The sequence below is a fragment of the Sminthopsis crassicaudata genome, chromosome 1, assembly GCF_048593235.1.
Source record: "Sminthopsis crassicaudata isolate SCR6 chromosome 1, ASM4859323v1, whole genome shotgun sequence".
In the NCBI taxonomy this organism is placed as follows: Eukaryota; Metazoa; Chordata; class Mammalia; order Dasyuromorphia; family Dasyuridae; genus Sminthopsis; species Sminthopsis crassicaudata.
In genome coordinates, this window is record NC_133617.1 from 577978010 (window position 1) to 578005271 (window position 27262).

General features: G+C 33.7%; 1 protein-coding gene across 1 annotated transcript in view; it reads left to right on the forward strand.

The window, feature by feature from the left end:
* Positions 1–5950: 5950 nt before the first annotated feature.
* FCHO2 (FCH and mu domain containing endocytic adaptor 2) overlaps positions 5951–27262 on the forward strand; it is a 135896-nt gene continuing 114584 nt past the window's right edge. The window contains 5 exon segments of the mRNA XM_074282249.1: positions 5951–6082; positions 11715–11806; positions 20164–20238; positions 22787–22928; positions 23018–23170. Of these exon segments, the coding sequence (XP_074138350.1) occupies positions 6005–6082; positions 11715–11806; positions 20164–20238; positions 22787–22928; positions 23018–23170 (540 nt within the window). The 5' untranslated portion in view covers positions 5951–6004.

The window sequence follows — 27262 nt, forward strand, 5'->3', positions numbered from 1 at the left end:
ATATTTGTAAAAGTGCTTAGCACATAGTAGTCATTTAATAAATACTTTTTTCCTGCCTGCTTGCCTTCCGTGAAGATCTGGCATTTTTAATTAATTTAAAATCACATATTCATATTAATGTATTTAGTTATTTTATATTAATATTTTTAGTTAAAAGTTCTAATAAGGGTAAGTCAGAAATAATTAACAGAGAAGTCACTGGGATTAAGAGGGGTTGGGGAAGGTTTCCTGTAGGTCAGATTTGTTGGTCTTTAGAAGTCAAAGCAGAGAAGGGAGAATGCTCCAGGCATAGGAAACAGCCAGAGAAATTCCTGAAACAAAAATGTCTTGTTCATGGAACAACCATGAAGCTTATTATAACAGAAATATAGTTTCTCAAGATTTATTTTGTTAGAAATTAATATGGAGTTAATATTTCTCAAAGTTTTTCTATTTGTCTTTTTAATAAATACTTCTTAAGTTTAGGTATAATGTAAAAAAGAATGCATAAGATTAAAAATGAAATGCTTAAAAATAAAGATAAATGTAATATGAAAGTTGCAGAACTCTAGTTAGGGGTTCTTGTCTTCAGATGAGACGAAAAAGTTGTTGAAAAACAGTAGGTAAATTTAACAATTGTGATAAAATTACAGACGTGTCAACAGGGTTCAGAAATCAACACCCTTCCCCCTTTGCCAGGTGTGGAGCAGAGGACAATATGAGTGGAACATTTAATATTAATCTTTCTTTTAGCTAAAGAAACCTTAAGAATCCTCTTATTTAATCCCTTACTTTCCAGATAAAGAAACTGGGCTGAGAGTTTTATGGGCTTAGCCCATTATTTAGCTAGAGTCATAGAAATTTAGGAGTAGGGAGGAACTTTTCTATAGTTAATCAGGTTAAGAAATTGTACCTTTCCTGAGTATTTGCTATGTGCAAAATGCCAAAAATTAGGTACTTTGGGATAATTTTGGAAAATTATCAGGCTAATTTTCCTAAAGTGCATCTGATAATTGTGTGAAGGATAGATAAAATGGATTTTTGAGATAGGGAAACTGTGTGGTATGGAAATGATGAGGGAACACCATTTAATAAAAAAAGCTGGAGAGTCTCTAGAATAAAGCAAAGTTTATTGTACATTTTCAGGAGAAGGACATCCCACTCCTCCAGCAGACTATCTGGACCTCAGGAGGAAGCGCCTCCTGAGGGCAGGATCAGCACCTTTAATCCCTAATGCAAAATACCCCCTTCCACCACTGACACTCATCCTCATTGGCTGAGAGTCTTACATTCTAAATGCGAGATCTACCCATGAAATTGAACTTGACCAATAAGTACATAGTTGCCCATATTTGACTGAAATGGGGAGGAAATTGTGTCATGGGAGGATAGCAGGAAGGGGACTCAATTATGCCCTTGAATCAATGCTCAGAGTCTTTCAGGCCTACACAAACTCTGAAGTAGATAAAGCCTAACTCGATTTTCACAACTGTCTTGAAAGATCTCACCTCATCTCATTCAGAGACCAATTTAGGAATGGTTCAAGTGAGAGGAGCTAATGGTCTTTAAAACAAGATTGTTTGGAGGGAAAAGGTTGGATATGGAGGTATAAAGCACATACAGGTATTATGTAGAAAATCTGGGATTTAATCCCTGTTTAATTCCAAATTTAGATCTTGTCTTATACCACACACTCTCTTCTAAATTTTTTTGTACATTTGATCTTTTTAAATACTGATTCCTGAGTTTTTGATTAAATTTTTATTTCTAGTGTTTGTTTTGATAGATTGGACTCCATGACACTTTCTAGCTCTGAGATTCTGTGATATAAGGAAAGTTGATATTTTTTTTAAAATTTAAGTTAAACCAGGCTTTTCTTAATTATAATTCTAATCAACTGATATGCCAATTAGATGTAATATTTAAATATTTATTATTTATTAAATATTTAATTTGTCTCTAAACACCTGCTATGACTTTTTTTTTTTCTTAATATAGCTTTTTATTTACAAGATATATGCACGGGTGATTTTTCAGCATTGACAATTGCAAAACCTTTTGTTCCAACCTTTCCCCTCTTTTCCCCCATCTCTTTCCCCAGATGGCAGGTTGACCAATACATGTTAAATATGCTAAAGTATAAGTTAAATACAATATATGTATACATGTCCAAGCAGTTATTTTGCGGTACAAAAATAATTGGATTTTGAAATAGTGTACAATTAGCCTGTGAAGGAAATCAAAAATGCAAGTGGACAAAAATAGAGGGATTGGGAATTCTATGTAGTGGTTCATAGTCATTTTCCAGAGTTCTTTCGCTGGGTGTAGCTGGTTCAGTTCATTACTGCTCTATTGGAACTGATTTGGTTCATCTCCCTCGTCCATCAGAATTAATCATCATATAGTATTGTTGTTGAAGTATATAATGATCTCCTGGTTCTACTCATTTCACTCAGCATCAGTTCATGTAAGTCTCTCCAGGCTTTTCTGAAATCTTCCTGCTGGTCATTTTTTATAGAACAATAATATTCCATAACATTCATTTACCACAATTTATTCAACCATTCTCCAATTGATGGGCATCCATTCAGTTTCCAGTTTCTAGCCACTACAAAGAGGGCTGACACATTCTTGCACATGTGGGTCTCTATCCCTTCTTTAAAATACCTTTGGGATATAAGCCCAGTAGTAACACTGCTGGATCATAGGGTATGTACAGTTTGATAACTTTTTGAGCATAGTTCCAAACTGCTCTCCAGAATGGCTGGATGTATTCACAATTCCACCAACAATGTATTAGTGTCCCAGTTTTCCCACATCCCCTCCAACATTCAGCATTATCTTTTTCCGTCATCTAAGAGGTGTGTAGTGGTATCTTAGAGTTGTCTTAATTTGCATTTCTCTGATTAATAATGAGTTGGAGAACCTTTTCACATGGCTAGAAATAGTTTCAATTTCTTCATCTGAAAATTGTCTGTTCATATCTTTTGACCATTTATCAATTGGAGAATGGCTTGATTTTAATTCTCTATATATTTTGGAAATAAGGTCTTTATCAGAACCTTTGACTGTAAAAATGTTTTCTAAGTTTATTGTTTCCCTTCTAATCTTCAGACTGTATTCATCTTGAGAAACCAATTCATACTGAAAAAAATCACTCCAACCCTCGAATTTCATGCAAAAGAAGTATTGTCCGATTCCTGTAGGCTCTTCCTCTGATTAGATGGTTCTTCCTAAAACTTCTACTTAAGGAGTATATCCCGGCTATGTTTCATTCCTTTCCAGGTGGCACTATGGAGTTTTTCAGTTATGTCCCAGTCCCTGCAACCCAATGTGTCCTCTCACATTAGAGTGCAAAATTTTTGAGGACAAGTACTATCTTTCTGCTTGTATTCACAAAGTTTTGTTACATAGTAAACCCTAGGTGGCAGATGCATAGTTGTTGCTTCTTCAATTGATTTTCATCCATGTAGCATCACTGAGAAAGTGTTAGTTTTAAAAATAAGTAAATGAGGTTTTATTCTGTATGAGATGCTTGGGACCATTGAAATTAACAGTTTTTTAAATGCAACTCAGCTTTCTTCCTTATTTGCTATTCAGTTCTAAACTTTCAGTTTATTGTCCTTTTGCTATTTGTTCAAATTATAGATTGACAATGAATAGCCTGTCTAATTCATGGATTCTTAACCTTGTTACAGTCATAGATTCCCTTTGGTAATTTGGTGAAGTCACTAGACCTCTCCTCAAAATAATGGTTTTAAATAATTGAAAGAATTGCTAAATTTCAATTTGAGGTTAATGAAAAAGAATGATGTAATTCTTTTTTTCCCTGTTCAAGGTCACAGACTCCTTGTCCATGGCCCCCAGGAGTTAAGAATTCCTGTTGTAGACAGAATTTTCTTCATCTGTTTGTATTTTCTCTTGTGGATTGTTAGAAGTCTTTTTTGAGTAGTAAATCTTTTTTGTAGGGCTACATGATCCACAAGATAGTCAGTCTTGAGCTCCTGTTTCTCTAAAACAGTGGTCCTCAAACTTTTTAAATAGGGGGCCAGTTCACTGTGTCTCAGACTGTTAGAGGGCTGGACTATAGTAAAAACAAAAACTCACACTCTGTCTCCGCTTCTCAGACCATTTGCTGTAAACCAGCGGACCCCATCTGGCTTACGGGCCTTAGTTTGAGAACCTCTGCTCTAGAAAGTCATTTTCATTTGAAAAAAAGCTTAGTTATGAGTTGTTTCATGTATTGGTTCAAAAGAGCAGATTGTACCAGAACTTTATCATGTATCTAGAATCATTGTCCATTATATATTCAAATATAAACATGTCCTATTTATCTATAAGTGTTGGGGAATTTATTCAGCCAACATTTATAAAGTTGTTTTGGAATTCATTTAGCCAACATTTATAAAGTTTGTAAGGGACCTTGTTAGAACACAAGGGATGAAAAGACAAGAATGAAAACAGTTCCCTCCTTTGAGTACCTTACATTATACTGTTGAGAAAAATATGTGTATAGGTAAGTAATATATAGTAATTTGACAAGAGAGACTAATAACTAAAGGCATCAGGAAAGCTTTCTTCATGAAAACAATAGCATTTCTCCCTGAGCCCTGAGGAAAGCTAAAGATTTTGAGAGGCAAGGATGGAGGAAGCCATTCTTAGTATATTCAAAGCCATAGTAATAATAGGTAGGAGGAGTGTTGAGGTTGAGGAACAGCTAGTCAGACAATTTTCTTGAGACTAAGAGTTCATGAAGGGAGAGTAAAATAAACTCTAAAAAGATCAGCAAGGAAACTTTTGTCAGGTCACTAACACAACCTAACAGGAATCCAGTGGTCTTTTTTTCAGTATTTATCCTTCTTGATCTTTTTTGCAGTTTTTGACAATGTTAATCATCCCCTTCTAAGTGTACTTTTTCCTCTAGAAGTTAAATACACACAAGGATTTTCTGGTTTTCCTTACTCTTCAATCACTCCTCTGATTTGTTTACTTGTTCCTGCATCCTATCCTTGCTCATCTAATGTAGGTGTTCCAAGAATCTGGTAGACGTAGGCATGCTCAAAGTTTTGAAGCTATGCAGATATCAAGCATGTATTTAGGCCTCTCACTTTTGAACTCAAGATCCACATCCTTAGCTCCATATAAGACAATTATAACTGAAACTTACTGATAAAGTGGAAAGAGAAACGTTGGGATTTGAAGTAAAAAGACTTGTGTTCAGATTGTAGCCCTACTATTGAATAGCTTTTGGAGTTTGGGGGAATTATTAATGTCTCTGACTCTCAGTTTCTTAATCAGTAAAATGGAGACATTATTATATTTGTCTATTTCATTGGGTTGTTGTAAGCTTTGAGTGAGAAAATGTTTATGAAACTCTTTGTAACTTTTAAACACTATATAACTACTGTCTGTTTTTATGTCCCAAGAATTCATTATGTTTTCCCTTCATTCTTCTTTGTAACCTTACTGACCTCACTATGTTTATGGTATCAACATTCATCCATTTCCCTATGGTCATAACTTTGGGTTTTCTTTTACTCTGACTTCCTTATTTGTGTTAAAGGTTCTATAAGACAAATGGTTTTTGTCACCATATTGCCATCCCTATCCAGATCTGTTCCCTTCTTTCTACTTTTACTCAAACCAAGTTTGAGTTAGGTAAAGTTTTCCTTATTTTCTGTCTGGGACTATTGCAAATGAACTTCTTTTTTTAATCCTTCTTGCATTCTTAGCCAGTCTTCCACACAGCTAATGCATAGGTTGAATGATATCACTTCCCTTAAGATTTTTCAATGTCTACCCATTGCCTTTAGAAAAAACACAAACTCTTCTAGTATTTTAATCCTTTCATAACTTGGCTCTAGCTTGTCTTTCCAAGTCCGTTTTCAAATTATTCCATTTTCAAATTATTCCATTTTCAAGCCCAACTTGTTTCTATATGTTTGTGTTCTATTCTGTTTGCTGCTTTTTGCACAGGCATTATACCATGTTTTACTTCTGCTTCTGGAACTCGTGACTCCCTTCAATGCTCAGCTTGAGTCTTCTGCAAGAGATATTTCCGTTTCAGCTCCCAATAAGGCAATGTCCTTTATCCCTTTCCCCTGTAAGTCACTATATATTTTATATGTATACTGTATTTTCTTATTTGAATAGTAGATGTTTTCCTCTTAGAAGATGTAAGCTTTTTGAAGGTATTAAGTGTTCTAGCTTCCCTTACCTCCTTTTCCATGTGTCATATGACATAGCTATATTAGACTTCTGCCCCAGATTCTCATATTACCTATATCAGGTATAATTCTCTTCCGGTCTTCTGTCAAATTCCTACTCATCCTTTAAACCAAAACTCATATATTATCTCTTTCTAATCTACTCTTCCATAACAGCCTTATTTTATAATTTGCTATTGCTTTAATGAACGATTGTATGTCTTCAATAAGTGTTATCTTATCTATTTTATACATATTAAATTCTGTGAAGTCAAAGTCCCTTTTAATCTCAATTTTGTAATTAATGGTGAGTAGAGAACTTTGATAGTAAACACTGAAGAAATAGTAGTGGTAGACCCCAAAATGTTTTTTTATTTAATTATCAATATTGAGTATATAATTTTAATTTTGCTTTCTTCACATTTTGTATTTCTTTACATCATTATGATGAAGAAATATGAGGAATATGGAATCTATCAGTTTGTCCAAACTTTCCTCAATTGCTGCACATGTAGATTATTGTTATGGGCCTGCTAGTGGCTGCTGGGGATCTAATTCTGTCCAGCAGAAGAGATCCCATCCTGTGAGAGGATAGTAATGTTATAAGGAAACTGAGAGGCAGTTGCATTCTCTGACCTCTTTCCTCTTCTCTGCAATTTATTTTATTCCCAATTCATAAGCAACATCTATATCAGTAAAGGCTAATTTGCAATTCCTTAAAGTGTGTTATATTGTGGGGGCTTTCCGGAGAACTGACCTGTTCTTTCACACTTAGGTGTGGTCTTTAACAATTCCCCATTTTTTGTTTTTGGTTTTTTTTTTTTTTTTGTTTTATGGGAATACAATTATTTTTCCCCCAACAATAAGTTTGTCCAATATTGTGAAGCAGATGTTATCTAAGTCTGAATGTCGAGGAATGCTGCACTATCAAAGTGTTTTCCAACCTATTCCTCTAGATGGTTGCAGGGTGAGATGCTATAGCAGGTGTTGAATCTTGTGAGATATAATTTACTGACATCATCTAACATCATGTAGTCTTTCGTGGAGGCAAACTTTCTGACAAATGGAGAAGTTGGATTGTAGTCAGAGCAGAAATTTTTCATAAGTTCTTCATCAGTCTCCTGGATCAGCTCTTTGATGTGTTGGCCCATTTTAATGACCTCGATTGAAAAGTCTTACCAGGATCTCTTCCTTCCTCATGAGTTACTGAAGGAACGCTCTTGAGAGGCTCCTACTCATGAACAGCTCTTGAGAGTTGCTGCTTCTTTGTTTCTTGTGCCCCATGTTAGGCGCCATTTGTTACAGGAGCCACCTGCTAATGGCTGCTGGGAATCTAATTCTATCCAGTAGAATAAATCCCTTTGCGTGAAAGGATAATAATGATACAAGGAGACTGAGAGGTGGTTGCATTCTCTAACCTCTCTCTTCTTGCTTCCAATTTATTTCATTCCCAATTCACAAGCATCATCTGCCTCAGTAAAGGCTGATTTGCAATTCTTTCAAGTGTTATGATTCATTAGCTATGGAGGTTTTCAAAGAATCAACCTGCCCCTTCACACTTAGGCATAGTTCTTAATAGATTATGTTTTATTTTTTGTTGTTATAAGTAAAACTGCCAAAAATGTCATATACCCTATTTTCTTTGGTTTCCTCCTCAAAAGTATTTATTTTGGAGAAAATAATGCAAGATGTAGAATTGGGAACTGCAATGAGTTTATGAGAACGGAAGCAAGTGGCCTGTGAATTCATGATTGTCTTGAGTTGCAAAGTCTCTTACCCCCTGCTTACTTCAACTAACTATCTTATCATTTCTGCCATCTTACTCACATTCTTATTGCTTAGATGTGGAACTATGGCCTTTAAACATAAAAGTGTGGACATTGTCAACCTGAGCACTTTTGGATGTCAGCCAATAATGTACAGTGGATAAGAACATAAGACTTGGAGGCAGGAAGACTGGAGTTTGAATTGTACATGAGATAATATTATGTGATCTGGGCAAGTCACTTAATCTCAGTTTTCTTACTATAAAATAGAGATAATAAGACCTATGTCACAGGAATGTGAAGATCAAGAGATAATATCTATGATGTACTTTGTAACTCTTACAAAACTAGCTATTTGCTTTTTCTTCCTGCCCTCTAATTTGTTGCTGCCAATCTCCTTGGGATTTGGAGACCAGATATGTGATAGACAAATATAAAAAAATCAGAGTAAATGGACTCTGAATGAGGAACAAAAAGGTTCTGTTATAAGCAGAATGCACCAGCTTTAGTTGCCTCAAGTTTTGTAGTATCAGAGCATGGCTGTTTATGTGGGATATTGAGAGCAGGCCTCAAAATTAGGAAAATTTGGCTTTGTGTCTTTTCTTTGCTCTAATATGACCCTGGACTAATCTCTCATTTAACCTCAGGACCCAGGACTATTGGCAACTTTGTTGCAGTCCTGACAACACACATTATTAAGTACCTACCTACTTTGTGCCAAGCATTGAACTAAGGACAGAGGCAGTACATCTGAGCCTACCTAGAGGTAGCCAGGAGGCACAGTGGATGAAGCTTTGAACAAGGGATTACAAAAGACCTGAGTTCAGTTCCAAACTCAGACACCTAATAATTATGTGAACATGAGCAAGTCATTTAACTGTTCATTCATAAGATGGAAATAATATTTTCCAGTGTTATTGTGAAAATCAAATGAAATAATACTTGTAAAGTGCTTAAAGCCTTGTATAAATAATAGCTATTATTATTACTATTATCATTATTACTTTTATGACATTGATATAGGAAATTCTTCACTAAAGCTCATTATGCCAACAATATCACAGGTTTGGTTAAAAAAAATTTAGCTTTTGGAATCTATTTGACAATATTTAGAATAGCTGGATTTTTAATAGATGTGGTATCACAGGCCTATATATGAGTAATTAGAATCAGAATAGAGCCAGATTCATGACTGCTTGCTGTAGTCATAAGTTTATACAACCAACCTTGACCTAAATTTCTAGTAGTAATTTTAGGTTCATCTGTTGGGGGAAAATGATCTTTGGATCAGAGACAGTAATGACAACCTTCTAACACCATTAGAATAGCTGGCTCTTGGTGAGGAACTTCAGGTTGACATTGTCTCTCCACCTTATAGATGTAAGAGCTTCCTAGAGCTCTAGAAGTTAAGTAACTGGCCCAGGATCACATAACTAGTAGGGATCAGAGACTAAATTGGAGCCCAAGTTTTCCTGACTTGGAGACCAGTGCTGTTTCTACTATGGAAGGTTGCTTCTCTATTATTTGGATGGAACAAAATAATTCAGAAGGCCAAAGTTGCTAAAATATGTTCCTATCTTTTAACTTGAAATTTAAAAATCCAAACATTCAATTGATATTTTTTTCAATTGAAATATTTGTTCAGAAAAGATCTTAGGCTTTTTTTTTTTTTTAATGTTTGGGAAGAAATGCTCAACATTCTAAAGAATGTTTATAGGGCTGAAATGTATCTTGTGTAGCAAAATACATATTTGCCATACAATTTAATGAGGTTATTAGGGATCCCTTCAGCATAACTGGAAGTTCCTATAATTTGTTTCCTGTTTTCTTTGAGTTGTGGAAAAAGTTGGTTTCAGATTGCATAATATTTGCTTACAGGATTGTTTTCATTTACAACAAATATACTTTAGCATTAGGTTTTGTTTTTTTTTCCCCTTCTATTACAGAGAAACCAAACTGGATGGCTAAACTGTATATTTTTTTAAATTTTCAGTAATATTTATTTTTCCAAAATACATGTAAAAATAAGTTTCAACATTGATTTTTTCCTTTTTTATATCAATTTTATTTTTCAAAATACATGCAAAGATAATTTTCAACATTCATCCTTGTAAAACCTTGTGCTTCAAATTATTTTCCCTCATTCCCTCTTCCCCAGCTCTAAATAGCAAGTAATCCAATATAGGATAATCATGCAATTCTTCTAAAGATATTTTCACATTTATCATGCTGCACAAGAAAAATCACATCAAAAGAGAAAAAATGAGAAAGTCAAAAACAAAAAATAGCAAAAAGGTGAAAATACTATGCTTTCATCCACATTCAGTCTTTACAATTTTCTCTGGCTATGGATGGCACTTTCCATCACAAATCTATTGGAATTGCCTTGAATCATCTCATCGTTGAAAAGATAAAATCCATCACAGTTTAACATGACGTAATTTTGTTACTGTGTAAATTGGTTTTATCCACTTCACTCAGCATGAGTTCATATAAATCTTTTCAGGCCTTTCTGAAATCAGCCTACTGATCATTTCTTATAGAACAATATTTCATTACATTTGTATACCATTCCCCAGCTGATGGGAATCCACTCAGTTTCCAATTTCTTGCCACTGCAGAAAGGACTGCTACTAACATTTTGCACGTCAACATACATTTTTGTAAGATTTTGTGTTCCAAATTTTTCTCCCTCCCTGTCTTGCCTTCTCTTTTCCCAAAACAGCAAGTAATCTGATATAAGTTAAATGTGAACTTCTTTTAAACATATTTCCATATTTGTCATGTAACTGAATAGTTGAAGGAAGGAAACTGCCAAGTCTAATTTGTCAATTCTTAAGATACTTAGTTAGCTTTTTAAGGACTATTTAGATTTTACCTTCTTTTTCTTTTTTTTTTCTTTTTTTTTTTTTGCTACTAATATTGGGCTTTAATATTAAGAAATAAAGCTAATTTAAAAATTAAACATTGATGTTTAAATGAATTCTGGCATATTAAGTTTATTATGAGTCGTTTGTATATTTTATCTCTAAAGTACACATTTAAAATCATATTTCTTTTCATCTTGATTTGCTGGTGTTTTGTTTTTTGAATCTTAATCAACTTTGTCATTCATAGGGTTTTAATTTTGTTCATGATTATACAGCACTAAGATGTCAGAATATGCCAGAGAATATTATTTGCCCTTCCTGGTGATTAAGCTAAGATTTCTTATCAAGACCAATTTTAAACAAATTAGATATTACTTTCCTTTATTGAAACCTGTTATTCTCATGTTTTTCCTTTCTCAAATTCACCAAAACATAAAAGTAGATCATAGGCTAGAATCTAACATGTATTATGATAACCATTTTTTATTACCCCCTGAGTTAAAGATAGTGGAACCCTTTAACATCTGCTAAAAGAATCAACCTTTCTGAGATTTAGTAATATTGTTTAAAAATTAAAAATTTACTTCACGAATATTGAACAACTTCTCTTAAAGACATTTTTAAAATATCTTAAATTTCTTTCTTTTTTAAGTGAAACCTAGATTGATGTTTTAAAAGCTATAAGTTAATGAGTGATTTTATCTGGAATGATGAGTTTGTAACTTGAAATGTTATGAAAACAGTTTAAAACATTTTGAACAGAGCTGTTAATAGGTAGACGAAAGGAAGGCAAATGAACTAATTATCACTTTGAGTGTTAATGTTTATTGCAGTGTTGAAAAGATATGTTGATGTGTTTTTTTTGTTTAACTAAAACTCTTTCTAACTTTTAGGGGGAAAGAAATAGTGGCTTTGATGTACTGTATCACAATATGAAACATGGACAGATATCAACAAAAGAACTTGCAGATTTTGTAAGAGAAAGGTATGTATTTTTAATATAAATATTTCATTTTTAACTTTTTAAGAGGAAAACTGTTTAAGTGACATTGGCATTTTTAAAAGGTATGTAAAAGTAATCAGACATACTTTGAAACTGCACAATAATTTTAAAGTGTCAACTTATATTTTTTATAGTATAGGATAGAGAGTAAGGTGAAACAGTAAACATTTTATATTGAAAGAATTTTTTGGTAGACTACAAAGAAGAAATGCTGTTCCTTTAGCCAAAAAGAATTGCTATAATTCTATAATAAGAAAGTACTAAATTATCTGAAATTATTTAAATCACCAACTGTTTAGCTGATAGATATTATTTTAGAAATTCCATCTTGATATATTTACAAGAACTACAGGGCTTCTTTTAGATTAGTACTACTAATTTCAGAGCTATTCAAATAAATATATTTTGGTTATTAATGGAATTTAACTTTTATAGCACTGTTTGCAAGTCAGTTTGTGATTAGAAACACCTAGCAGTAGTCTTATTTATTTGCACTCTTCACCATTCTCAATAGTTGTGCATTGCTTTCATTAAATAGAATTTATCATTAGAGAACGAACTATTCACCATAAATTAATTTTCCATGCAACTGAAACTTATCTTCATCTGGCTAGAACCAATCAGATATTGATGCTTCAGTAAGATTAGTACCTAGCTGAAATGTCTAGTGAAATGATTGAAGGCTAGGAGGAAGAAGGATGGCCATACATTGTGTACTTGGGGGGGGGGAGGGCAGGTTGCATTAGATAAAAAAGGAGAAAGAAAAGAAAGAGGATGGGTTTTCGACACTCCATTCCTTAGTTCACTTCTTCTATCTTCATCTTTGTTATGTATTTCCCTATTTTCAAGGAAGTCTAGAAGAGAGGTTCTTAACTTTATATGTTTCATGAAGACCTCTTTAACAGTTTAATGAAGCTAATAGGCTTATTCTTGGAATATTGTTTTTAAACTCATAAAGTACATCGGATTACATAGGAAACGAATTATATTTAAATACATTTATCAGAATATTTTAAAAACAAGATCATATACTTGAGATAAAGATACTCTGCTCTAGAATTTACCCCCTCTAGGAATTTTATTTAAATAGGAAAATAATAATAATGATTCTTACAAAAATGATAACAACAATGACTTACATTTACTCAAGACAACACATTGAGGTTTTTGTGATTTTATAGTGCATTTAAGGGATGAGAAAATTGAAGCTTAGAAATTGCCTTGCCTGTGATCACATAGCTAGTAAGTAATATAGTTAAGGCTTCTTGATTCAGTCTAGTTCTCATAATATCCAAATAATTGGTAAGCTAAAAATAGCTCACATAAAATATAGATTAGGTACTCAAATATTTGATGTAGACAAATATTGAGGAATGGAGAAAAGATAAGTTGACTAGATTTGTTAGGGAAAGCTTAATGGAAAAAATGGGACTTGAGCTACTTTAGGAATGAGGAGTAGAATTTGAATATATGGAGAGAAAGACAATCCAGGTATCCTAGAACAATATACATAAATTCAGGAAAAGGGATAGGGATAAGTCATTTTAGACAGTGGCAAAACATCTGATTAGAGTTGATAATTCTTATATATGAACAACTAGGTGGTACAGTAGATAGAGCATTGAGCCTTGAATGAGGAAGCCCCAAGTTCAAATGTGACCTCAGACACTTAATAGCTATGTGATCCTGGGCAAGTCACTTAACTGTTCGTCTCAGCTTTTCTCATTTGTATTAATTCCTGAGGCTCAAGGTTGTCGTAAAGATGGAATAAGATAATAATTGTAAAGTGCTTGGCATAGTGCCTGACACATAGTGCTATATAAGTATTATGATGATGATGTTTGGAGTTCTTAACCTTTTTTGAGTCATGGGGTCTTTTGGGGAGTCTGGTAAAAGTCTGGAGATCCTTTTTCAGAATAATACTTTTAAATGTATAAAATGCCTAGGATTACAAAAGAAATAATGTTGAAATAGTTTTCAAAATATTAAAAATAATCTGGATTTTTGATATCATTAAAATTGGCAAAAATTCCAGGTGAAGAATTTCCCTTCACTAATATATTTCAGCAACTGCTTTTCAGCTCATAATTTAGAATTTCTTGGAACACTGAGAGATTTAAGTAATTCTTACAATCACATAATATGTCAGAAGTATCAAAGGTGAAATATGATTGGCTCTGTCTTACCAAGTATCTTTCTATATTTCCCTTATTGCTAATGCATATAAATAAATATTATGGAGGAAAAGAAAGGAAACATTTGTTAAGAGCCTACTATGTACCAGTCACTGTGCTTTATAAATATATCATTTAATCTTCACAACTTTGTGAAGTAGATTCTATTATTATCTCCATTTTACAGTTGAGGAAACAGGAAGACAAAGATTAAACAGCTTAACACAGAGTCCCAAAAACAGTAAGTGTCTAAGGTCAAATATTTTTGACTCCAGGTGCAGAGCTTTTATCTTTCTCCACTATGTTACCTAGCCGAATAATTATAGGAACTCAGATTATATTATACATGAGTTCTTAATCTGATGCCCACAGGCCCTTGAATATGAATAAGAAAGAAAAAAATTACAACTTTATATTTACCTGAAATTTTTAATTTTCTTTAATTATTTAAAATCATTAGTCCTAGAGAGGATCTGTAGACTTCACCAGACTACTAAAGATTCCCATGATATAAAAAAAAGGTTAAGAATCCTTAATATAAGCCATTGAATGTCAATCAACAAATATTTATTAAGCGCTTATTTATCACTTGAAAGGATTGTTTTAGTCATTATATTTGTTATGTCTTACTCCTAGCATAATGCCTAACGTTTGGTAGGCACTTAACATAATATTTATTTATTGACTGATTGCCTCTCTCCTCTTTTAGCTTAGAACTTTATTCCTCTCAAACAAATTATACTGAAGGATTACTTTTTACCTAAGTAGATATTGTAGATATAGTAGATAGAAGTAGCTACTTCTTTAAGACTATAACTTGAAAGAGTACTTTGAAAAAGTCTTTGGAGATGCTAATTTCTCTGTTGATTGGATGAATACCAATACAGCTGTTTTATATCTCAAGACTAGGCTGTAAGATGTCTCCTTGTTAATATTTTGCATATATTTTCTCCCAGCTACTAGCTCACCTAGGCACACAGGTAGATAGCAACTGATTTAGCAGTAGTATTATAAATCAAGGGCCCCTGAGATTTCCATGTGGGTTTTCTAAATGAGAAAAGATTTTAAACTAAAATTGAATAAAATATTTGTGTCAACCACATTTCAGTCTTATTTAGTATCTCACTAAATTATATACTCAACTACTTCTTCAAGCATTAATTAGCTTTTACTGTGCTAGAGAAAACTTTATATAGTATGACTCAAGACTCCCCTCCTCCAAAAAAACAAAAAACAAAACAGCATTAGACCAAAGAACTTAAATGTTATATAGCTTAAGCATTTTGTTTTTATTATGGGGGGAAAAAAAAAGATGAAGCTTAAAGCCTGAATCACTTGGTCCTTTCTTCTCTTATCTTCTCCCAGTTCATGATGCCTACATCTTCTCTTAATGGCCATCTTCCTCCAAGACCCACAAACATGACTCTGTATAGTCTTCTTTATGGTCTCAACTTTTATAGAAAATTGGTCATAGTCTTTTCTCTGAGTGTAGAAGGAGTCTTTACTCTTGTAAATGTCACTTTGTAAGAAGCTGATGCTTGCTAACTTTGTTAAAGTAAATTCTATAGATTTGGGGAATATTTACCCTATCAGCAGCAATATTGTTGTCTCTAAGAGAGCTATGCCCCATTTTTCTTTCTTTTTTTTTTTTCTTATTATATTAATTTATTTTTTAATTGCAGTTTTTTATTTTAAAACATATGCAATGATGGTTTTTTAATACTGACCCTTTGAAAAACCTTGTGTTCCAATTTTCCCCTCCTCCCAGTTGGCATGTAATCCAATATATGTTAAACATGGTAAAGATATTTATTAAAATTGTAAATATAAACATGGTGAAAATATTTTTAAATGTTAAATTCAATATAGGCATACATATTTTCATAATTATCTTCCTTGTGCCCCATTCTTAAAAAAAAGTTACTGAACCCTATCCTTTCCTAAAAGGCTGTTATCTTGTGTCTTTCCTCCTTTATTAGCTAGCCTCCTTGGTGAAATTGTCTGGCCTTGCTGCCTCCACTTCTTTTCTCTCTCTTTGCTTAACTCTTTGCAGCTTGGTGTCTGACTTTATCAGATAATTAGAATTGCCTTTTCTAAACTTACTAATAATTTCTCTTTGAAAATGTGCCCTATGAATTAATAAAAGAAAAAAAAATCAAATGAAGGTGGCCTAGCTGTACCAGATCTAAAATTATATTAAAAAGCAGAGATTACCAAAACCATTTGGTATTGGCTAAAAAATAGATTAGTTGATCAGTGGAATAGGTTAGGTTCAAAGGACAAAACAGCCAATGATGTTAATAATCTAGTGTTTGACAAACCCAAAGACCCCAGCTTTTGGGATAAGAACTCCCTATTGGGATAAGAACAAAAATTGCGGGAAAAACTGGAAATTAGTATGGCAGAAACTAGGCATTGACCCACACTTAACACCTTATACCAAGATAAGGTCAAAATGGGTTCCTGACCTAGGCATAAAGAATAAGATTACAAATAAATTAGAGGAACATAGGATAGTTTACCTCTCAGACCTGTGGAAGAGGAAAGAATTTATGACCAAAGAAGAACTAGAGAACATTATTTGATCATAAAATAGAAAAATTTGATTATATTAAGTTGAAAAGTTTTTGTACAAACAAAATGAATGCAGACAAGATTAGAAGGGAAGCAATAAACCGGGAAAACATTTTTTACAATCAAAGGTTCTGATAAAGGCCTCATTTCCAAAATATATAGAAAATTGACTCTAGAAATCAAGTCATTCTCCAATTGATAAATGATCAAAGGATATGAACAGACAATTCTCAGACAAAGAAATTGAAACTATTTCTAGCCATATGAAAAGATGCTCCAAGTCATTATTAATCAGAGAAATGCAAATTAAAACAACTTTGAGATACCACTGCACACCTCTCAGATTGGCTAGAATGACAGGGAAAGATAATGCTGAATGTTTGGGGGGGATGTGGGAAAACTGTGAAACTGATACATTGTTGGTGGAATTATGAATACATCCAGCCATTCTGGAGAGCAGTTTGCAATTATGCTCAAAAAGTTATCAAACTGTGCATACCCTTTGATCCAGCAGTGTTACTACTGGGCTTATATCCCAAAGATATTTTAAATAAGGGAAAGGGACCTGTATGTGCAAGAATGTTTGTGGCAGTTTTCTTTGTAGTGGCCAGAAAGTGGAAACTGAGTGGATGCCCATCAATTGGAGAATGGCTAAATAAATTGTGGTAAATGAATGTTTGGAATATTATTGTTCTGTAAGAAATGACCAGCAGGAAGATTTCAGAAAAGCCTGGAGAGACTTACATGAACTGATGCTGAGTGAAATGAGCAGGACCAGGAGATCATTATATACTTCAACAGCAATACTATATGGTGATCAATTCTGATGGACATGGTCCTCTTCAACAATGAGATGAACCAAATCAGTTCCAATAGAGCAGTAATGAATTGAACCGGCTACACCTAGTGAAAGAACTCCGGGAGATGACTATGAACCATTACATAGAATTCCCAATCCCTCTATTTTTTGATTTCCATCACAGGCTAATTGTACAGTTTCAAAGTCCGATTCTTTTTTTTTTTTTTTTTTTTTCAATTCTTCTATTTATTTTATTATTATTTTTAAAAATTTTATAATTATAAAATTTTTTGACAGTATATATGCATGAGTAATTTTTTTTTTTATAACATTATCCCTTGTATTCGTTTTTCCAAATTTTCCCCTCCTTCCCTGTAATCCCTCCCCTAGATGACAGGCAATCCCATACATTTTACATGTGTTACAGTATAACCTAGATACAATATATGTGTGTAAATCCAATTTTCTTGTTGCACATTAAATTGGATTCCGAAGGTATAAGTAACCTGGGTAGATAGACAGTAGTGCTAATAATTTACATTCCCACTTCCCAGTGTTCCTTCTCTGGGTGTAGTTGTTTCTGTCCATCATTGATCAACTGGAAGTGAGTTGGATCTTCTTTATGTTGAAGATATCCAAAGTGCGATTCTTTTTGTACAGCAAAATAACTGCTTGGACATTTATACATATATTATATTTAATTTATACTTTAGCATATTTAACATGTGTTGGTCAACCTGCCATCTGGGGGGGGGGGAAGAAGGAGGGGAAAAGTTGGAACAAAAAGTTTTGTAATTGTCAATGCTGAAAAATTATCTATGCATATATCTTGTAAATAAAAAGATATAATAATTTAAAAAAAAAGAAAAAGAAAATGTGCCCTGCTTCATTTTATTTATGGGACTTTTATTTCATATTACTTATTTTCAGTTAACAAGCATTTGTTTTCTCTTCCCTTTTCCTCTGTATCTTCTCTTTGAATATGAATAGATAAATAAAGCATTCCTGTATTGGCCAGTTCCAAAAATGTATATGATATATTTTCCATTACCTCTCAGTTAAGGATGGGTAACATGATACATCATTTATCCTATAGAATTGAATAGTGATCTATTTATTGCTAAAGTTGATGGCCTTTTTTCAGTCCTAAACCTTCTAAACCCATTTAATACTATTGACCAGTTCTCCTAGATAGTCTTTCTTCCCTGTTCTCTCCTGGTTCACAAACTCTTTTAATCTCTTTTGCTGGCTCATCATCTTTCTCATGCTCCCTAAACTGTGGGTCTTCTCCAAAGTTCTTTCCTGAGTCTTCTTCCATTCTTCTAAGATTCCCTCTTTCTTTTGGAGCTATGTTAAATCCCATGGGTTTAACTGGCATCTTTGAAGATGATTACAGCCTAGTCTCTCCTCTGAGCTTCAGTTCTGCATCATCAGTTGCCTGTTGGACATTTCAAACTCTGTGTTCCAAAGATACCTTAAACTCAATGTGAATGAAACTGAAATCATTGCTTTTCCTCCTAAATTTTTTCATCTTCTAAACTTCTCTGTTTCCCTCAAAGTTACCACTACCTTTTCAGTTCTTCAATTTGCTATTATTTTCTAAGATAATAACAGAAGATAGAATAATGGATGGATGTTCTTTCTAAGGCGAAAATATATAAAGAAAAAGAAAATGGGGTCTAGAAGTTGATGTTTTTAGAAAGTCTCTGTAATTTGGAATGAGGTAGAGGGAGATTGAGAAAAAGATTTATAGGAGTCATTGGGATGGTATGGTGCCACAGAAACCAAGGCAATAAAAGATAACTAGAAGGAAGTTGGAGTCAAGATGTCTTTAGAAAATTACACACTAATTTTAGTTGCATCAATTCTTTGAAGACATAGATAATAGAAATTTCCTTTCTTTTTATTTTTTTCAATCCTTGAGTCTTTCTACTTTTAGATTTTCTGTTATGACTACAATATTTTGTCATATTACTATAGCTTTAAATGGTGATGCCTACTTTGTTGTGGTTTAAAAATATAAGCTTTGAAAGGGATAAAAGCATGTAGAGCCATGTTACATTCAGTCCTTGTTCCTAAGTGTTGTTGGGGGCAAATGGTGCTCGTTTTCAGAAATTTGTATGCTGTGACCTTCGATTTGGTAGAAAGGATTATTTTCCCTTGTATCATTCCTTGATGCTCCCTTTTTATCCTGCAGCAACCCAGAAGCTTAAATTGAATAATAAATTTATAAACCACAATTTTGGTTTGTGAAGCTAGTAGATATAATTTTAAAGTAATTGGAATTCAGGAACTGATGATTCATTATTTAACTTAGAGCAGGTCACTGGGCCGCAGTTTCCTGATCTGTAAAATGAGTGTAACAATGCCCTATCTCAGAATACTAATGAGTACTAGTAAAAGTATGTAAAGCATGTTGCAGAATTAAGTGTTATAGCAAGAGAATTAGCATGGTGATTCAGTAGTAGAGAATATAAGCATCACTCATTGGTTTCCTTTTGTAATCACTGAGTATTAAATACAAGAGGGAAGAGGTAACTATATTGTCGTTAATTATAGATTCTATGTATTTCTTTACAATAGATATAAATGTTAATTAGCTCCTTATGCTCTGATCTGTTTGTAAAAATATAAATGGAAAATAAAATCATGATAAAAAATATACCCTTTTTAAAATAAAATAATTTGAAGTGTATCTGGTATTAATGTAGGACTTCTAATAGTTTCTGATAGTTTTTTGGGGGTACTAAACTATAGGTATTGTTATGGAAACTTTGTTTTTTTTTAAACAGGGCTACGATAGAAGAGGCATATTCACGGTCCATGACAAAACTAGCAAAATCAGCAAGCAATTATACTCAACTTGGGTAAGTTAATGTAATTTGTTTATATTTTTGCATGATTTTATGTGTCTTTGTGTAAAATATCTCATTTGTGTCAGTATATGGATAGCCATGCAACTAGGCAAGGTCTCTATGAGCTCTCATTGAAAGAGGGAAAAAAGTAGGTATACAAATGAAAAATTAGTATGATTAAAAACACAGTCTGCTGAGAAGTATGCTTTCTAAAAGCAAATAAGCACAAAAATTTTGCATTATAGTAAGTTAGAAAGGATCTAAGAAAACAGGGAAATTCTGAATAGGAAACAAGCATGAGAAATTGAGTATTCTTGGCCAAAGAGAGGACTAATACAAATGGATCTTTCCACAACTTCTCAGTCTGTATCCAGGGCACTACCTGAATCTTTTGCAGAGTTTGGAAACACTAGTAACCGTTCCTCCTTTATTACTTTTCAGTGATACTGAATTCTGCCATCTCCTCTGTAAACAGATACTAAACCACAGAACAAAACATGCCTTTTAGGGAGACTCCATCCTAAGAATTCCTTCTTTATAAACTTACACATAGCAGTTCTTTCTTGACTAAGGCAAATAGAGAGGGAATATTTTCAGAATAGTGCTGAGAATGATCCATAAGCTTTTGCAAACTGTCAGGGTGATCCATAACACAGAAAAGATTTACCCTGTTTTAAGTGAATAATTGGAATGATGCAGATTATCACTGGGAGAACACAGGGCAGGGGTATTTGCTTCTTTTACCTTATAGCACCAATATTGGGTGTCTGGCATAGGATCCTTCAGCAAGTTGTGGCAAACTGTTATTGCTGTTTCTGTTGCTACAGGAAAAACCTTTTTTCTTATATGATTGTAAGCTGCTCATGTGTTTTTATACAAGCCAGAAATCTTTATTTTATTCAGTAAGAGAGCTATATATGTCCAAAGGTTCATTTTGGGAGATTGTACAGTTTAAGTAGAAAATTTATTTAAAAATCAAATAATAGATTTGAAATGAACCAGACACTTGATATTTCCTTTTATTAGACAATCTGTACCCCAAACAAAATTTAAAAAATATGTTGTTATGGGTATATACAAAAAATTTGGAATTATCGTTGAGTATCCCTAAATAGACTTAAATTGTTCTGGCATAATCAATTAAAACAAAACTTACTTTTAGTTTTATTAAAATTAAGTATTCTTTAAAAAAAAAAACCCATTGAGAAGATAAGACATACTATGCCCATTTTACATATGTTCTTTCTATTGTGCCATGTTGTCCCTTCAAAAATAGGGCATATAGAACAAATTATTGGAGATGCCATTTATTTAGATAGAGTCTCTCTCTCTCTCTCTCTCTCTCTCTCTCTCTCTCTCTCTCTCTCTCTCTCTCTCTCTCTTTCTCTCTCTCTCTCTCTCTCTCTCTTTTTACTTTGAACAACTTTTCTCTTTCTCTTAATATAGTTTAAGAGGGCATTAGATTTTTTTTTTTTTTTTTTTTACTAATATAGAGTTACAGATATGATTAACTCATAGTACATTTGTGTTCCACAGAACCTCTATTTCTTTTTCCCATTAAATGTATTTTGGTTAAGTCTTGCCTCATCCTAAATTTATATAGTTGTTTTTTTTTAACCTGTGTAGGATTTTATACTTACTGTATTTAACTTCTTTATTCATTTCTTCAAGTTGCTCTACAATTTGACATATATTTTCACTACAAAATGACTTTGTTTCCTTCTTTGAACTCAGATGTTCTTTACAGTGCTCTTTTCAGATTTATGGTTTTCTACATGTGAATTTTTATGTTGCTGCTTTACTTCTCCTATTTAATCTCATCTTTTTTACATAAAATTTTATTCTTTCAATTGCTTTCATGAATTATATGACCATAGCTTTAGAGTTGGAAGGGACCTTAGAGGTCCTCTTAACTCCTCTCATTTTAAAAATGAGGGAACTTGAACCTCAGGGAGGTTAAGGAACTTGCTCATGATTACAAAGGTACCAAGCACTCTCGCTGATTTCAAATCCAGTGTTCTGTTCACTGGTATCTTCATATTTTATAGCATGTTTTAGAGATACCGATAAGGCTGCAATTATAGTCTGTTTGGGGGATCTTTAGCTTGTTTTGTTTATGATCTTGATTTTGGGAAATGATATATAGACATGTGAGACCACGAGGATCATTTTTGCCCCTTTTGGGATAGAGGTGAAGAGGTGTGGTGGAGGAGAGGATATGAAAATGCAGAGGAAGGAGCAGAGCTAAGAGATAAATGAGCATAAGCACTTTCTCCTTTGTAGATTGTGGACAGCAGGAACTCACCAATTGGAGTATAGGGATACAGGGATGAAAGCCTCTCTAGGGTAAGAAGGCAGGTTGGGTAGAGAAGGAGTAGTCTGGAGTTGGGAATGAATCTGGGAGAAGAAGAAAATAGGTATTGATCAGGTAACTTGACTTAATCTTTAGAATGTCTTACTGCTGATTAATATTTGCTAAAATTGAGAAAAAAGTAATAAAGAATTAAGATATAAGTTTAGACCTAACTATACCAGTGATTACTTGTGATTTTTTTTCTAGAACATTTGCACCTGTATGGGATGTATTTAAGTCATCAACAGAAAAATTAGCAAGCTGCCACTTGGAGCTTGTTAGAAAGCTACAAGAACTAATAAAGGAAGTACAGAAGTACGGAGAAGAGCAAGTAAAATCTCACAAAAAGGTCTTTCTTTTGTCTTACCAAAGAATATATTGTTAAATATTGTTTTCCTGTTGATATGTCATTTTGATGAATTGCTTCTTGTTTAAAAGACTAAGGAAGAAGTTGCAGGAACTCTTGAAGCTGTACAAAATATTCAGAGTATAACTCAGGCTCTCCAGAAATCCAAGGAAAATTACAATGCCAAGTGTCTAGAACAAGAACGTTTGAAAAAAGAAGGAGCTACACAGAGAGAAATAGAAAAGGTAATTAAAATAAATGGGTTTGGAATTTTGTTTCTTTGATATTTCAGTGAATCTATGAGCTCATCAGTGTGTCTCATAATCTCTTCCTTTCCTTTTCTTTGTGATCTTAAACATATCTTTCTTTTATATTTTTATTATGAACTTAACTAAATTCAACATTTCAATAAACAATATAAAAAAGATTATATCTAAAAATTTGAACTTCTTTCATAAACATATATATTAAATATATTAAAAATATAAACTTATCAATAAATATGAAGTATGCGCCAGTCTATATTGAGAGTTCTCTCTGTGAAAGTAGATTAACATTTTGCATCATGAGTCTTTTGGGATTGTCTTGGATCATTGCCTTGATTAGAGTAGCTAAATCTTTCCTATTTGATCATGCTTATTACAATGTTGCAGTTATTATGTACATCATTCTCCTGGTTTTACTTACCTTACTTTACATCACTTTACATAAATAAGTCTTCCTAGGATTTTCTGAAATTATCCTCCTTGTCATTTCTCAAAACACAGTAGTAGTATTCCATTCCAATTTTATACCATAGTTTGTTCAGCCATTCTCTGATGGGCATTGCCTCATTTTTCACCTCTTTGCCACCACAAAAAGAATTGCCATAAATATTTTTGAACAAATACGTCCTTTTCCATTTTCTTTGATCTTTTGAGAATACAAACCTTGTAGTGGTATTGCTGGATTAAAGGGCATACCCAATTTTATAGCCTTTTGGCCATAGTTCCAAATTGTTTTCTAGAAGGATTGGACTGCTCCACAACTGTTCATTTTTCTACATCTCCTAGAATTTGTCTTTTTCCTTTTCTGTCATGTTAGCCAATCTGATAGGTGTGAGTCAGAGTTGTTTTAATTTGCATTTCTCTTATCAGTAGTGATTTTGGGGAATTTTTTCATGTGATTATTATTATTATTTTTTTTTTCCTGAGGCTAGGGTTAAGTGACTTGCCCAGGGTCACACAGCTAGGAAATGTTAAGTGTCTGAGACCAGATTTGAACTTGGGTCCTCCTGAATTCAAGGCTGGTGCTCTATCCACTGCGTCACCTAGCTGCCTCTCATGTGATTATTGATAGCTTTGATTTCTTTTTCTGAAAACTTCCTGTTTATATCTAGATTGGTACCTTGAATGTTTCCTGTCATGATAATAGCTTTTTATGGTGGGGTTCATTTTTGTTTGTTTATTCTTCCAGCCTACTTCTTGATTTCAGACTTTGTGTTAGGGCTAGGATTTGCTCACTTCTGGAAGAATATGTGGCCTGACTCTTTTGCCATTTTCTTGGGGTTCTGAATATCATATTATTCAAAGGCCTCTCAGGCAGTACAGATTGAGAAGCTGCAAATTTTCAGGTCTTTCAAAGTTTTTTGATCTAGATTAAAGTGTGATCACAATTGCACCCATTTAAACTCTGCAAATTTCTGATCTGGATTTGAGTCCCAGCAACAGTGAGTGCTGATGAACTTGGCCACTGTCAGTCCACAGAGAAGCTTATGCTATTTAAGAAGGACAGAACTGTGGGGGTGCCTTTGGTCTGGGATTCCTGCCCTAGTAATACTTATACGTGCTTTAAACTGAGATAGAGATTGGAAGCAAAACCTCCATCTCTTTATGAGCTCTGTGCCACATAGCTGCCTCTGAACTTGCTCCTTGCCCTGTATATCAGAGCCCAGGACCATTTTTATTGCCTTTCTCTCAACCTCTCACTCCCCCACCTCCTGACAGAGGTTCCTTCCTCATTCTGTCTTGCATCTTTGACCCAGAACTGAGGGAGTGAACAAATACTCTGTTGGCACCAATTACTACCTTGTACAAGATGAGAATCTGGGAACTTCTTTTTTCCCTGATGAATGGTTTCTATCTGCACTGGAATGCCCTATATCAAGTCCTTGTTGGCCAGACCTCATACCTAACATCCACAGACCTCTTTTTACCTTCCTATACCACTCTGGGCTGGAAAGATATTTTACTATGATTTATTTTCTTGGTTTTCTCAATTAGGATTAGGCCTAGAATTTTTTGCATTTGTTTGGAGGAATTGTTGGGAGTAACTCAGTATACTTTTACTGCTATTCTGTATCCCCAAAGTGCTGATTTAAATATTTTTGTGCCTGTATCTACTTTTTCTCTTTTATTTCTTTGAGGTTTAAGCCTAGTAGGGATATCACTGGATCATAGTTAATGTCAAGTTTAGTGACATTTTGGATATCATTCCAAATTGCTTTCTAGAGAGGTTGAATCCATCCACAGCCCTACTTAAAATTTATTAATATGCCTGTTCTCCCACAGAGTCTCTCCAGCAATTGTTAATTTGTTGGTTTTTTTGGTCACCTTTGGTGAAGGTAGAGCTTCAGAGTTATTTTAATTTACATTCCTTACATGTGATCTGGACATTTCTTTTTGCATGGTTGGTAATCAGTAACATTTATTCTTTTGAGAAATGCCTGTTTATATCATTTGACCTCATACTTATTGAGGAATGACTCTTGTTCTTCTATATTTGAATCAGTTCCTTATATATCATAGACATCAACTCTTTTAGAAAAATTTGCTGGAAAAATTTCCCCCCCTCAGTTTAATAGCTTTTTTTCTAATTCTAACTGTATCTTGTTTAGACAGAATTGTTTCAATTTTTAAAAACTAAAATTATCCATTTTGTAAAATTAAAATTATCCATTGTGGTGCTCTCCTGATCCTCTTTAACCTCAAGAACTCATTTATCTATGTTGTGAATAGTATCTCCTTCCCTGATTCTCTAATATGTTTATGAAGCACTATGCTATGCAGTAGATAGAGTACTGGGTCTGAAGTCATGAAGATGTAAATTTAAAATAGGCCTGTGTGACCCTGGACAAGCTCTTTGATCTGTCTTACTTTCCTGAATTGTAAAATGTGCATAATAACAGCACCTACCTCATTAGGTACTTGTGAAGATTAAATGAGGTAATATTTGCCCTTAGCCTAGTGCCTGGCATATAGTGTTATATAAATGCTTATTCCTTCCTTTCTTGTTTAGTTATGATTCTCAGGGAATCTGAAGATCTTTAAACTAATTTTGTTTTCCAGCTCAACTTTTCATAGTAGATACCTTTCTTTACTTTTCTTCTTCTTCCCCCTTCCTTTCCCCCCATTTGACTTTGAATATTTCTCGTTGTCTCATGGAGTCATTGAGATCTGATTTTTCTATACCCATTACTTAGGTAACATTTTCTGTCTTTTGTTCTAAATTATTTTCTAATCTTTTTCAGAGTTTATATTCCAATTCCAATTTTATTTATTTATTTTTTGTAGCCTTCTTCATTTTTCTGAGTCATTCTTATGGTCCTTGTAACCAATCCTACCTCTTTCCTTCCCCCCCCTCCACTCTTTGTTGTGGATTTACTCTTTTTGTCTGGATTTATGTTAAATACCATGCCTTGGTGAAGTTCAGTTCTCCTAGAGCCTCCACAGCTGTGAATCATAATATTTGAAGCAGCTACAAAGCAGCCTTTACTAATGAAGATGTTCCTTGTGGATTGTGAATGAAATAAATTGGAGGCAAAGGAAAGGAGAGGTCAGACAAAGCATCTGCCTCTCAGTCTCCTTGTATCCTCATCATCCCCTCACATGAAGAGATCCATTCTACAGGTCTGAGTTAGACTTCCAGCAGCCACTGGCAGGTGGTTCACACATCATAGCATATAGTGCCTGAACAGGGACACAAGAAACATAAGAAATAAAGAAGCAGCAGTGCCCAAGAGCTATTTGTGAGTAGGACCTCAGGTTTAGAGCCTCACATTGGGCACCAAAATGTTGTGTCTTTCTGGAGGTCCCTGTTCAGGTGCCAAAATGTAGTGTGCTTTCTAGAGCCCCCAAATTGGGGTGCCAAAATATACTGTCCGGACTAGTTCTCTGAAGGATCTCAGGACCAGCCCGAATCCTTGGTCTTAGTGGAGTAGTGAAGAAGGCAGGAGAACCATGAAGATGGTCAAAGATGGAGTCCTTATTTCAAGTCCTCTCAGCCCTTAAATATGTTGATATGGTTATATTATTACAGCACACTACGTATGTGCCAACTAGAGATTCATTACATCATAT